Genomic DNA, 14,307 nt, shown 5'->3' with positions numbered 1-14,307 from the left:
CATACAGTATTTCACAGTTGTTGTTTTTTTGTAATTGTTGTGGCCAAGAGTGCTTGATTTTGTTGCCTTTTTTTTTTTTTTTTTTTTAAATTTGCAATGAGTTTTTTGTGGAAAACTACTTTAATTGGCAAAATTGCAATTGCACAACCTTGTTTTGCATGGCCTTTCACAGTGAACAAACAAGACCTTTTACAACCCCTGGCAACAATTATGGAATCACCACACTTAGAGGATGTTCACCTGGCTTTTTGACTTTGTAGCAAATAAACAAATCACAGATATGCCACTAAACAATATTTGTTTAATAGCTGAACATTCTAGCTTCATGAAACATCCATCAAACAAGTTAAATGAAATCTTTAATTAATGGTGTATTTTAAAAAAAAAAAAAAAATGGAATTTGAATTTCTAAAACAAATATCAGCACAAGTCTAAAAATGCAAATGATTCTGCTTACAGACCTTAAAAAAGTGCTTACAGACTTTAACCTTGGACTTTTTGAAGAAAACATGGCCCCAACGAGAGAGTTGTAAATTGAAACAATGGAAATGAATATAAACCTTCAAGAAGGAAATCGAGCAAAAAAGATGCTGGTTGTTCCAGTCAGCTGTGTCTAAAATTTGGTGCAAGTATAAACAAAATGGGATGGTTATAAAAGGAAAACATACGGGAAGACCAACGAAGACGTCAAACATCAGGATAGAAAACTCAGAGCAGTATGCCTTGAAAATAGAAAATGCACAACAAAACAAACGAAAGACAAATGAACAGAAACAGGAGTAAATGTTTGTGACAGAACTGTAAGAAAAATCGGCTGAATGAAATGGGATTTACGTATAGAAAAGCCAAATGAAAACCAGCACTAACACCTTTACAGATGTAAACAAGGTTACAGTGGGCTAAAGAGAATCATGGAGTGTGTAAGATTGGATGAAAGTGATATTCACTGATGACTCACGAATCTGCATTGGCCAAGGACTAGTACTTTTGTCTGGTGCCGTTCAAATGAAACATATAAAGATGACTGCCTGAAGAAAACAATCAAATTTCCCCACTCTTTATGATATGGGGTTGCATGTCATGTAAAGGACCAAGGGAAACCTCAACAGTCAATGCACAGGTGTACACTGAAATTTTGGACACTTTTCACTTTCTATCAATAGAAAATAGGTTTGGTGGAGATGAAGTCATTTTTCAGGATGATAATGCATCTTGCCACAGAGAAAAGAGTGTTAAAGCTTTTCTTCAGGAAAGGCAGATCAGCTCAATGACATGGCCAGCAAACAGTCTTTTAAAATTGTTTTGTGTCATATCTATGATTTGTTTATTTGCTACGAAGTAAAAAAAAAAAAAAAGCAGAGTAAGCATCCTCTAAGTGTGGTGATTCCATAATTTTTTGTTGTAGCTGAAGTCATGTTAGACGCACGTGAGTTGAAGCTGGCTTTGGCTGAATGTGCGTTGGAATGATGTCACACAACGCGTCTTGGCCCAAATCTGCCGAAAATTGGTGGTGATTTTGAAAAATTGCAAGCTCCTCCGAATATTGTGCCGTTTACTTGATTTTGCATTAATTGCTGCGTTCAGAAAATCGCGGAATCCTGGAGGGACTGCTATATGAGTATTTGAAATAGATGAGATATTCTAAAATCCCATTTAGTACCTTAGGCACATTTCAGCAGTGTTATCATATTTCCATTCAAGTGTAATGCTGAATGTTATATGGTTGAGTTTGTGAGATGGACCTTCAGTGGATCTCAGGTGAGCGCTCTCTTTGGCGCCTCCTCTCAGATTGCTCGCTGTGTAAAGTCTACTGGATCTGTTACCCAAGGCCAGACACACCGAGCCTGTGACTTCTAAATTTGGGGCCAACAGGATCAGGTTCCTTCTGCCCAGCACACACAATCCTGCCTTAGTTACAAGACCCCTCTCCTTCCGTCACACACATTGCTCTCTCCTACTGCAAACGTGGAACTCTCTTGCGTCATACCGGTCTCTTAAGAGCAGTTTGAGAGAGTTTTGCTCTAGTTCTTGCATTTGCTTCCAGTGAAGATCATCCAGGTGGCCTTCACCTGACTCGACAGTTTTTTTTTACCCTTACACACAGCTCGTTGGCGGGTAGAAGCGCTGACCCGCCATGTTTCTGGTTCTGTTGGTGACAGATGAGTTGAGGCAGCTCCTGGCCAGGGCAAGAAATGGGACTGGGCGTCTCATCCAGGTGCTGATCCGAGATGGTGAGTGAGCTGTGCATTCTGATAGAATATTTACCATGAACTCTAGTATGATCTCTAAGTGTACTGTGGTTTAAGCTACCAGTCAATTTTACATCTACAACCTCTAACTATGACTTCAGTTAGGAGGAAGTAAACCTTGGAGTAATTTTTTGTTGTAATTAAATTCTTTTCAAAATAATTTCACGTTATATATATTTAAACTAAACCTTACTATTAGAAAGTGAATCGTTAAATCGTTAAAAAATATTGACTTGAAACCCATGAGACATGGTATAAAAGGACGTTTTTTACATGTTGTATAACTCAAATATGTGTGTCTGTACCAAATGTATTGTATAATCTTCTTTTACCATATGTTCAGATCAGTAATATTTTACACGAGTATAATATAGTTTCTGTCTCATGCTATTGTGTAATGTTTTTGAATGACAGCTTTTCAGTGAGCATGACTCGGCACATCCCACACGTACACAAACACACACACGCCACTTAAACAAGTCTATAGCAGTTTTGATCACTATTTCATAATAAGGCCTGTATAAATATAACCTTGCTTAACAAAACAACTCTACTAGGTCGAAATGAAAAACTTCCACCACCTGATGTAATATAACTTCACCTTTGCGAGAGATGTGGAAAAAAATAGAGAACTTGTCTGTATGCGTGCTCATTAGTTATTATATAATCAATTCATTAGTAACTTCGTAGTAGTTGAATTAACAGAGCATTTGTGTAGTATTTGCTTACTCACTGAATTTTATTTTCTTCACTGTCATGACTGAATGTTTTTCATTTGTTGTTTACTTGTTTGGATTTGGTTTAGAGCAAAGTGATGTAATATGGGGCAAGGGACAAACAAATATCGGTGTAGTTTGATTGTGAAAGGTCAGGTCAAGTCAGGTGACACAACAGTTGACACTGAACTGTTGACGTCTAAAACTGATTTATTCCAGAATAAAGTGTGTATGGCAAGACAGATTTACTGTGTCCTCTATGGACCTGTGTATGTATGTGTGTGTGCATGCCAAATACAAGGAAAAATCCTAAATTATCATCAAATTACGTAGCCTGCTTTCTGAGAGAGTTACATTAGACTGAGGTCATCCTATTGAGTCATGTGTGGTAACTGTGTATGTTGTACACTGATTATGTAGATAATTTTAAGGGAGTTTAATATTGTTGTGTGTGTGTGTGTGTGTGTGTGTGTGTGTGTGTGTGTGTGTGTGTGTGTGTGTGTGTGTGTGTGTGCGCGCGTGCACACGCAGGTGAAGTGCCAATCAAGTAGAATATAAGAGGATAAAATGTCTTTCTGACTGAATGCCATGTGTCAGACTTTTCGATCGAGTGTCATTCTGTGTATCTCATACGTTGTGTAGTATCAGTGTGGTGTCCTGCACATCTACTGGACTGATTATATATCATAGGCCACTATCATATTGCATGGACACTATGATAGTCAGACAATTTATTCAGAATGATCAGATAACTAGGCACAGAAATGCAGGAGGTCATGTGCTTGTTTTATTGTCCTGCCTTCAAACAAGTACGATTCTAACACACCATCTCTACCATGTCCGTTTGACACACCATGTGACTGTGTGTGATACTTGGTGTCAGATGTATGTGTTTGTATTTTTGCTTCTTTTTTTCATGGGTGTGTGTTGTCTGGGACTTGTTTATCTGTCACTTGTTCAGTGTGTCATTTAGCAGACTGGCAGATAGTTTCAGGGTGATTCAGTAGGAGATTTCGGCGAAAACAGTCACAACACTTACAATTCGCTGAGCTCTTGAGTCATATGTGTAACTGGTGTCTGATTGGCTATAATGTGAGAAACAGAGTACACTGATGTTTGGTGTTCATACTATAGGGCTTTGCTAACTTATGACATAGAGCAGAAAGAATGCCAGGCTCTTTCAGCATCTTGTGCTTGTGTGTATTTATGACATAGCAGGCTTATTCTAAATGATTAATGTAGTAGATGTGTGTGTGTGTGTGTGTGTGTGTGTGTGTGTGTGTGTGTGTGTGTGTGTGTGTGTGTGTGTGTGTGTGTGTGTGTGTGTGTGTGTGTGTGTGTGTGTGTGTGTGTGGATGGCTTTATGAATATGTGGGTGCCTGCACATGTTCATGGGTAAGTGAATGGCTGATGGAAAGTATGCATCTGTACCGATAATTGGAATGTGTGAGGCTTAGAATAGAAATTGCTGCAAGAGACATTCAGGAAATCCCCCACCAAGGTCATACTGCTGTGTGTGTGTGTGTGTGTGTGTGTGTGTGTGACATGAACACTTATTGATAGGCTATAACAGCTCTCTGACAGTGTCCTTAATCTCTGATTATTTTAGTGCAACTACAAATTCTCCCAATCAGTCTACCCAATTTTCAGATGTTTTGAATTATGAGGTCTTTGCACAGGGAGTGGAACATACATGCATATATACTTAATTATTGTTTTATTGTGTTTATAATTTACTTGAGTATTGCCAAAATTGAATATTTTGTACACTTACTTAATTACGTTTACAAGAAAAACACATTTTTTACTTTGACCTTCAAAGTACTCGTTGCAAATCTTGAAGATCTCTTTTTCTCTTATCCAACCAATGACTGTGCACCATGCATCATTAGAATGGACTCAGTTTAGGATCCATTCATTTCAGTTTAGCATCTATAATCAGGTTCAGCAATACGAATGCCATCTATTGTGTATGAGCAAGTCACTGGCCAGGACCTTCTCATACACCACGTAGTTAGCGCAACAATCTGAGTGCATTTAAATATGCCTATGCCACCTAATTGCAGTGTGGAACATCCTGGCCCTACATCAGGAAGATGTTTAGAGTAAGCAAAGACTCATATGAAACAAGGCTTTTTCTTTGCCTCCCTAAAAGGCATGAACTAGTTTGAAAAAGCATGCTGAAGTAAGTTTCACTAATTTCCTAACATTAACATTTAGCTAAGTTAGTCTGTTTTCTTTGCTAATGTCAGTTTGTATAACTGGCTAGGCAGCGAGTCACATATTTGCAATATTTCATTAGCTAGAATTTGACTTAATATTGCAAACTTACAGAGATTGAATGATGCTTTCAGGCAAAACAGTATAGTTGCTTTAAACAAAAAAAAATCTAAACACTTTTAGATTGTAAATTGTAAACACTATTCTCCTACTTTATGGGACCAAAACTAAGGTTTGGCCCCACTAACACAAACATAAATAATATTGAATTTAAGCAATAAAGAGACAAATTGAGATATTATGGAATCACTTTACACTACATTTAAATGCTACTTTGGCTGTAATGTAGTTGTTTTTTCTCTGTGTTCCTATAATGTGGTAGTATGTACTGTATGGTGCTGTAATAAATATACTGTATATGGTTTTTACTGCACTAGGTGTGTGATATGAGCTGTTATGTTTCTGTTTCAGAGCAGTTGGTTCCGGGTGCATACCGTGAGCCCTCTCAGTCCTGGGAAAAAGATTATGACCCCTTCCTTCTTCCTCTACTCGATCCCCAGGAGCCTTGCTACATCCTGTATCGCCTTGACTCCCACAATGCCCAGGGATATGAGTGGATCTTTCTTTCTTGGTCACCTGACCAGTCTCCAGTGTGTAATATACATTTATTTCCAAAACTATTTATTTATATATATATATATATATATATATATATATATATATATATATATATATATATATATATACACTTTATATATATATAAACTTTGACTGTGGCACTTGCTTCTAAAATGTTTTTGTACTGACTTTACAATGTTGAAGTCATAAAATAAAAAGTTTAAAACTTTTGGACAGTACTATATCTATCTCTCTCTCTCTCTCGCTCTCGCTCTCTCTCTATGAATATATCACACCACTGTTCAGTGAAGTCAGTTTTGATCTCATTATTGAACACTGTTTTTGTCATTTTCTGTGAACCTCACTTCAGACCAGACAGAAGATGCTGTATGCTGCCACTCGTGCAACAGTGAAGAAAGAATTTGGTGGAGGGCATGTAAAAGATGAGCTCTTTGGCAATGTGGTGGTATGTTTTCTTCATTATTTCATTACCCCTAAAGAGTACACAGAGTACAGAGCCACTGAGGTGACAAGGTGGTTATGATTAATAAGGTGTGGCCACAAATTAATATGCTGAGGCCACAAGTTAAGCTTCTCCAGAGCTACATTTTATGGCCAAAAATGCTATACGGTATGTGGACACATGACCATCATACCCACATTTATTTGTTAAACATCCCATTCCAGATTTAGTCCACTCTTCTGGAAAGGCTTTCCACTAGATTTTGGGGCAATGCTGTGGGAATTTCTGCCCGTTCAGCCACAAGAGCATTAGTGAGGTCAGGTACTTATGTTAGGTGAGGAGGTCTGGGGTGCAGACAGCATCTCAGTTCATCCCAAGGGTGTTCAGTGGGGTTGAGGTCAAAGCTCTGTGCGGGCCACTCGAGTTCTTCCACACCAACCTTGGCAAACCAGGTCATTATGGAGCTTGCTTTCTGTGCAGGGGCATTGTCATGATGAAACATGTTTGGGCCTCTTAATTCCTGTGAAAGGAAATCTTAATGCTACAGCATATAAAGACATCCTAGGCAATTGTGTCCTTTGTAGTAACTTTTTGCTGAAGGCCCACATATGGTTGATATGGCTGTGATGTTCAGGTGTCCACATACGTTTGGCCATATAGTGTATTTTCTGTCACAAAGCACCTAACTTATGGCAACCAATGTATTTTAAAATTAGTGACACACAGAAATCAATTGAATTAAGAGAGAGAGGTCTGAGACTTATTTTCACTAGAGAAAATGCTTCAATTTAGCATTTTTTTGCATTCTTTTCTAATTTACCAGCAATAACCTGAGTGAAAAGTAGAATCTTTGAAATATGTACATGAATTTCAAAATTTCTTAGTGTTTGGTACATACCCTTTTTCTTTAATGACAGCACTTCTCGAGACTCCACAAGTTTGTTTAAAACCTGATGATCCATGATAGATCAAATCCATCGGAGTCTTGTTTGAACATGTGATTCAGTGGAAGAGATAAGACAAGGAAAATCTGACCTTTTGTGCAAAGTAGTTAAGATGGTCACTGTCACTAATTTGCTTACATTTAAATAGTGACCTAGAAATAGTGAAGAATCGTAATTATTCATGATATTGAGCATTACTTTTTTTTCACATTTTTTTCAAAATTCTAAAACTTTCTGGTTTAAATGAAAACAAACAAATCACAGATTTTCAATGTAGCCTCAGACATTTGGATGCCACTGTATGTACAGTATGCACCATCGCCCTCATATTGATTGATAATGTTGTGGAAATGCCTTGAACTTAAAAATCAGAATAAAAAAACATAAGATGTTTTTCTGTATTGTTCTGTATTGTATCTGTATTGTTTAACCCACAGCACAGCTGCTGAATAGTTTACGAAATCCAGCCTTAGCCCTCCAAAGTTGGAGTAGGCATTTTTTAATTGGTCCATCAGTAACAGAGCTGAATAAGGCTTTGACATGAGCGTGGTTTATGTTTCCATCACCATTAGGAGGATGTTTGTCTTCAGGGTTACCTTCGTCATGTATCATCAATCTCCAGCCCTGCTCCTCTCACACACGCTGAGCAGGAGCTGCAGAGAATCAAAACCACAGAGGTGAGAAGTCTTGAGTGTTAAATTAATTCAGACATTATTGAAGATTGTTGATTTATTCACTGTATTTCTTTAGACTTTATTTCAGTGGACTAATAAGAAAATTGTAATTGTAATGTTTTATTTGATTATTCCAGTGCAGAGTTAAGCAGGTGAGTAGCTGTAAACTCCTGAACAGTCTTTAGTGGTGTGTGTTCAGTTCATTCTATGCTTTCTAGTGTGGAGAAAAAGGCAGTGTATGCATGGCATATACACCTGTTAAATGTGTTTTAATTAAAGACTTTATTTGAAGGACAAGCCATCAATGTATTATGTTTGATGTGTGATATGCCAAAAATGATATTATCACAGTGAGAAAAAAAATTAATTTGCACTTTCCAAATGATTAGTGGAGGATGTATTCAAAATGAAGTAAATACATTTATATTTTAATTGCTTGAAAAAAGAAACCTTATACCAAACCATGGTTTAATCAAGTCCAGTGATGCAACTGAATTTATACTAGTGAAATGTTTGCATGGGTTTGTTGATGCTGCCATGCTTGCTTTCCTAATATTCTGCTACATCAGGCTGGTATCCTTGTTCTGTCCTGCAAATAAAGTGCACTTTGAGTGTAAATACTGTACAAAAAGTCATGCATACATTCATAAACACAGGAATGTTCTCTACTTAAAGCACAGCATTCTTTCAGTTGGCATGCAGTCATTAGAGATCAGTGGGGATGAACGATTCTCACATATTACCTCCACGCTGTGCTTGGGTGTGTGTGTTCCTCTGCAGGTTATTACAGAGATGAGTGTGGAAACTAAGCCCCAGACGTTACAGGGCCTGGCCTTTCCGCTACAGGCAGAGGCTAAACACGCTTTACAACACCTCGCTAAGAAACACATTAACTACATCCAACTGGTGAGACTGCAATACACAGGCACAATGACACACTTTCTGCATAACTATGTTCACACACACTAGTCCAGAGGTTTCCAAACCCTGGGACAAATGGCTCCAAATGGACATTATGAATTTACTTACCAGTCTACTAGATTGGGTGAGCTTGAGTTCAGGAGGTCTGTTTGAATCAATTCTGCTTCCACATCCAGCTTTAAACAATACTTTTTACGATATTTGGCAGACACCCTTATCCAGAGTGACTTACATTTATCTCATTCATACATCTGAGCAGTTGAGGGTTAAGGGCCTTGCTATAGGGTTAAGGGCCTTGCCACTGACAAATACATAAAGAAATAAAATATGACCCTAGGGTGATGTGATACAGGGTGTAGTTACAGTGGATTCATTTAATATAACAGCACAGCCCAACATGCATCATTCTTCTTCTTCCATAACGCAGTGTTGTGTCTTATTCCTTTCTTTATGCAAGCAAGAGCACTGAATTCAGCGTCACAGAGATAGGAGCTTGCAAAGGGAACCATCATTTTCAGTGCACGCAAAGAGACATGCGGGTTTCTCTGTTTGGCTGTGTCTCAGAACCATTTCGGTTTCTCCTCATTCTTTACAGTTGTGTTCGTATATTCATATTGAATAAAAGTTTCGGGATATATGTGACTCCTATTCTACGTTCACATAGCAGGCAAAAGTGGCCTGAATCCTTCAAATGTGACAGATTTGTTAGTTGTATGGCTGTGTGAACAGCAAAAAACACATTGAATCTGACATTTTCAATTCTGAGTTGGGCCACATTCACTGAAATCTGATGTATATCTGATACCTGGCAATGCCACTTCTGTCTGAACAGGCACATTAAAATTCAGGAGAATTCTACATCAATTTAACTCAAAATTCATCTTAATTCCGCACTACCGGGAAGAAATGATGGAGGGTAACAATAGGGAAAGAGGATTTCAATGGTGGGATAGTGAGGTAACTGACCTCATCAACATTTGGGGTGATGTTGCTGTGCAAGCGAAATTAAAAGGCATATATTAGAACTGCTCCATGTTTGAAATGACCACAAAAGAAATGGCCAAATACGGACATAAGAAAACCTTGCTGCAGTGCCAAAGGAAAGTTAAAAGTTTAAAAGCAAAGTTAAAGAAGCGAAGAACTAAAGAAGTGGCTGTGGAGGAATAATGTGCCTTTTAACAGTGAGCTTAATGCATCACATTGATACATTGTTCCTTGGTGCATGTGGGTCAGTTTAGGAGCATGATCTGTTCATACTGATGTCAGCCACATTGAAAACGTGAAAAATCGGATTTGGTCAGTAAAATGGATTTGGGCCACTTTTGCCAACTGTGTGAAGGTAGCCCTAGTAACATTTCAAAATAGTAGCACATAAAGTCCATCTTCACAGTTCACACATACAGCGATTTTATCACTGCAAGTCTCCAGTTGCTGTACTATGAAGTCGCCAGTAGGCGTTCCTACTACTGGTTGTCATAGTAACATTTATCAGTGGGTGGAGCAACTAGCACTCCACTTTTGACAACAATCCAGTTATCTTGCTGCTAAAATGAAACATTCTGGAGGGAGGGCGTTTGTATTTAAAATTCACCAGTGTATATATGCATCATTTCCTACAAGATGACTGTGAAGCAATGTGTGTTCTTTGCCATTGAAACCATCTATCTGCGGTCAAAGCACAAGTCCAAGCCTGTCTGAGTCCATGAAACAATTTGGACTCGGAGGCAGCATGGCGGATCACGGATCACGTGCGCTCTGCTGTTTTCACTCGCATTAGTAGATTCTGCAACAAATCACTCCAAATTTACAGAAAGTTAAACTTTTTTCAACTTTGTCTACTCGCCCACATCTAGCCGCCAATGGTCGCTGTCGCTTCATGTTACTGGAAGTCGTCAGCTCTCATTGAAAATGAATGGTCTCCAGTTGCTGCAAGTCGCTGTATTTGTGAACGTACCTTTGGACTGAGATTCGTAATTCATTTGGAAAATAAATGAATAAAACAAAAGAGGAGGTTGCGAGTTTCTCTAACAAACCTATTTGTAACCCAAGCAACCCCATTTGGGGATATTGACCACTAGATTGGGAACCAAATTGAAAAAAGAACTGATCTGTGGAATTCAGTGGAGTTGAGTGTCCTCTTATAAGCTCAATGCTTATGCATCACCATATCCCAGTGAACTACAATTACTTAATCAGATTGTGGAGTCTTTTAATACATGACAGAAACATAATAACAACTGTGAAGTGTTTTATAAGTAAACTTTGTGTTCAAATGGGGTCAAGATCTTTCTAATATTGACTGTGGACTAGCTAAATAAATCGTAAAGTTGTGAGTGTATCTCACAACCTTCCCATGATGAAGGCACAAATTCCTTCTATTTGAATGCATCGATAATTTAGATTCTTATTAAAATGCAGATCGTGTAAATACAATGAGTTGCTAGAACAGTTATTATGGCAATGAAGATGGCTCGTTTATCTTCCATGGTAAAGCGTGGACTGGTTCTAGATTAGACATTGACACTGACACCAGAATCAACACTGGTTGAACTCCTGTAAAATATCACCACCACTGCTGTCACACATTTTCATTTCATGTAATGGTGTTTTGTGTACGTACATGTGTATGTATATGTGTGCTGTGTCAGAGGCTGGATACTGAGAAAGAGACCATTGAGCTGGTACACACTCGACCCACAGAGACACATGATCTTCACAGCAGGATCCCAACAGACACTCCACGCTATCACTTCTTCCTCTATAAGCACTTGCATGAGGGAGTCTACCTAGAATCTGTTGGTCAGTATCAATGTGCTCTATTTACCTACCACATACACTTTCCCTCAAATATCTATGTGATGCTAGAAAGCAGCACAACTGCTACAGTAGATAAGTTAAAAACAAAACTACAACTGCCATTTTTTAATTTATAAAAAATGGGAGTGCACTCAAATCAAAACAATTAGATGTTTCCCCATTTTTGTGAATTTTGCTACATGATGTGAATGCAATATTGCGCTTCATCCTCCCAGCTAAAGACTCAGCTAGTGGGTGGGAATTAGCTACAGCTTAATTTTGAGTAAACTGAGTAAGAATGAGTTAATGAATGATTTCCTTCATGATGATTATTTCTCCTTTATTTCATGCCTCTCTATTGGACATACATCAGTGTTCATCTACTCGATGCCGGGCTACCGCTGTAGCGTTAAGGAGAGGATGCTGTATTCCAGCTGTAAGAGTCGGCTGCTGGAGGGGGTGGAGCGGGACTACCATATAGAGGTGGTCAAAAAGGTACAGTGACCATGTATGATGTGATGTGATACTTTGTTGATTCAAATGTTGTGGAGATATTTCCAGGTAACTAAAAGGAAAAGTGTGTCAGAGTCGTCCTGTTTTTATATCATGGGAAGAGCAAAGAGAGCAAAATACAATATGAAGTATTGATTATAGTTTAATAAAAAACTTTTTAACAAATGTGATAAAAAAAAATCGCAGCTATTTTACTAACTAGAAATATACATATATTTTTTCCTTTGTGAGTACTTTGTCAATGCTAGAATATTGAATATTTATCCATATAAATAATTTTCTAGATTAATGAATAATGAACAGGTACACTTCAATTTTTAACCAATAATAGAAAACACCCAAAAATGTAGTAACATGTGTGTGTGTGTGTGTGTGTGTGTGTGTGTGTGTGTGTGTGTGTGTCTAGTTGGAGATAGAAAGCGGGGATGAGTTGACGGAGCAGTACTTGTATGAAGAAATCCACCCTAAACAGCATGCTCACAAGGAGGCGTTCGCCAAACCTCGTGGTCCTGCAGGGAAAAGAGGAAATAAACGGTTGATTAAAGGAGTGGGAGAGAAGGTTGTGAACAGCTAGACAGGAAAGCACATGGGAAGCAGGTCCCTGCTCTTCCCTCCAGGGATCTGAAGATTTTGCAGTGTTAAGGCATGACAGGATGAACGAGGTTGAAATGTGGTCTCCAGTTGTTTTTATTCTTATTGATTGTGATGCTTTGTTTTGTTTTGTTTTTTAATTTTTATTAGCTTGCGTTTCATAAGTCGTGTTTCTTTTAATCATTCATGTTTTAAAAAATGTGTACACACTCATCAAGAAAAGAAAGGGATCTCAGGAATTCATTCAGTATCTGTAAATTGTCTGTTCATGCTTTTTATTCATTCAGAAATTGAAACTTGACAATCATGTTTCATGCACAAATTCAATTAGGGTCAGTTATCAAAGTGGATTAGTTTCTTGATTTTATTTCACAGCACTACCAAACACTACCATAACCAAACATGGCAGATCTAGACCCAGTAGAATGTGAATTTTGTATAAGAAACACTTTACAGATCACTGATGTTTCAGCTGTGATTTTAGATCTGTGTTTTATTACTGATTGGATTGGCGCTATAATTTACCATATTAGTATTGAGAACCTAACTGTGTATGCATATTCATGTACTTCAGTGACACTAGTGTAAATCTTTCTCTCTGTTTTGTGTCATATCAAGTTGTGCAAATACTGTAGCTGTTCTTAATGAAAATAAGAACTCTTTAATAATTCTTCTTTAATTCTTAAATTCTTTCATAATTGAATAATTAAATTTTTTTATCAATGTTGAATATAGTCAATTCCAAAATGAAGAACAGCAGCGTGGGATGGTGTATGCTGAGCAGTGAATTCATTTAATAGAGCTTATACTGTAATACTAGGAGAGGATGTGAAGAGGATGTGTAAGCTTGAGAATGAACAGCTGTAAGATACTTACTTGACTCACAGTCTAGGGATATTTTCAAAGCAATTGCAAAAATCATTGCAAACATTGCAAAACAATGATTCATTAACTATCTTTGGAGTACATTGTTTTCAAACCCTGGTCCTATACACAGGTGATTGGTTTAAGACTACAAAGGGAAGCCCAGCTTCACCAAACGCTTCATTACAATGTAGCAATAAAATGTTTACTAAAATGTCCTTATTGTTCATTGTGGAATTAAAAATTTAGCAAATCAAATGAACAAATATCTCATTGCTGTGGACAGTGTGGCCTGCATGCAAATATATGTGGTGCCGTTATGTTTAAGTTTGAGATGCCAGTCATGTTTCAGTGAGTGGCACTTGGCTACGAGGTTCAGCCACATTGAGGATCTCACTAGCATCATATGAAGAAGCTGTGCATCAGTGTTGGACAAAAATGCATTTTGGCGAAGAGCACACTCTCCAATAACCATTTGTGTTTTTTCTATGCAAAACCAACCCATCGACACCCTTATTGCCTCCCTGTGAAGCTGTACTTCCAGACAAAATGATCTATTAAACGCCTTCTGTCCAGTGAGCATTAATCTTTGCGCTAGTTAAAACACAGTGTAGGTGAATCTGTCGCAGGATCCCACAGAAGCAATGTGTCAGTGGAGTTTTATCAGTATCTTCTGCCTTCTATTGAGAGTTTCAGGCTGCACTGTCCACCGAAAACAGCTTGCGTTAAATGAATGAA

At 38.0% G+C, this 14,307-nt stretch overlaps 1 protein-coding gene across 2 annotated transcripts; it reads left to right on the top strand.

Moving 5' to 3' along the window:
• Positions 1 to 1,896: 1,896 nt before the first annotated feature.
• LOC124628652 (twinfilin-2) lies at positions 1,897 to 13,050 on the top strand. 2 transcript variants are annotated; one of them, XM_047158555.2, is made up of 9 exons: positions 1,898 to 2,231; positions 5,657 to 5,835; positions 6,174 to 6,269; positions 7,783 to 7,887; positions 8,022 to 8,036; positions 8,665 to 8,790; positions 11,454 to 11,604; positions 11,975 to 12,096; positions 12,521 to 13,050. In XM_047158555.2, the coding sequence occupies exons 1-9, from the start codon at positions 2,135 to 2,137 to the stop codon at positions 12,686 to 12,688; spliced, it is 1,059 nt and encodes a 352-aa protein (XP_047014511.1). In that variant the 5' UTR covers positions 1,898 to 2,134; the 3' UTR covers positions 12,689 to 13,050. The 2 variants fall into 2 exon arrangements, with proteins under 2 accessions (XP_047014512.1, XP_047014511.1); XM_047158556.2 differs by lacking the exon at positions 8,022 to 8,036 and having other exon boundaries at positions 1,897 to 2,231.
• The last annotated feature ends 1,257 nt before the right edge of the window (positions 13,051 to 14,307 follow it).

This window comes from Ictalurus punctatus, chromosome 11 (assembly GCF_001660625.3).
Source record: "Ictalurus punctatus breed USDA103 chromosome 11, Coco_2.0, whole genome shotgun sequence".
Taxonomy (NCBI): domain Eukaryota; kingdom Metazoa; phylum Chordata; class Actinopteri; order Siluriformes; family Ictaluridae; genus Ictalurus; species Ictalurus punctatus.
This window is presented reverse-complemented; position numbering and strand designations above follow the sequence as displayed.

Bases quoted from the DNA above. Each gene is read 5' to 3' on its own strand.
- LOC124628652 (XM_047158555.2), top strand. From the start codon at position 2,135: ATGTTTCTGGTTCTGTTGGTGACAGATGAGTTGAGGCAGCTCCTGGCC. The intron at 5,836-6,173 runs GTGTGTAATATA...ACCTCACTTCAG, and splicing joins GGTCACCTGACCAGTCTCCA to ACCAGACAGAAGATGCTGTA. The intron at 12,097-12,520 runs GTACAGTGACCA...GTGTGTGTCTAG, and splicing joins ATATAGAGGTGGTCAAAAAG to TTGGAGATAGAAAGCGGGGA.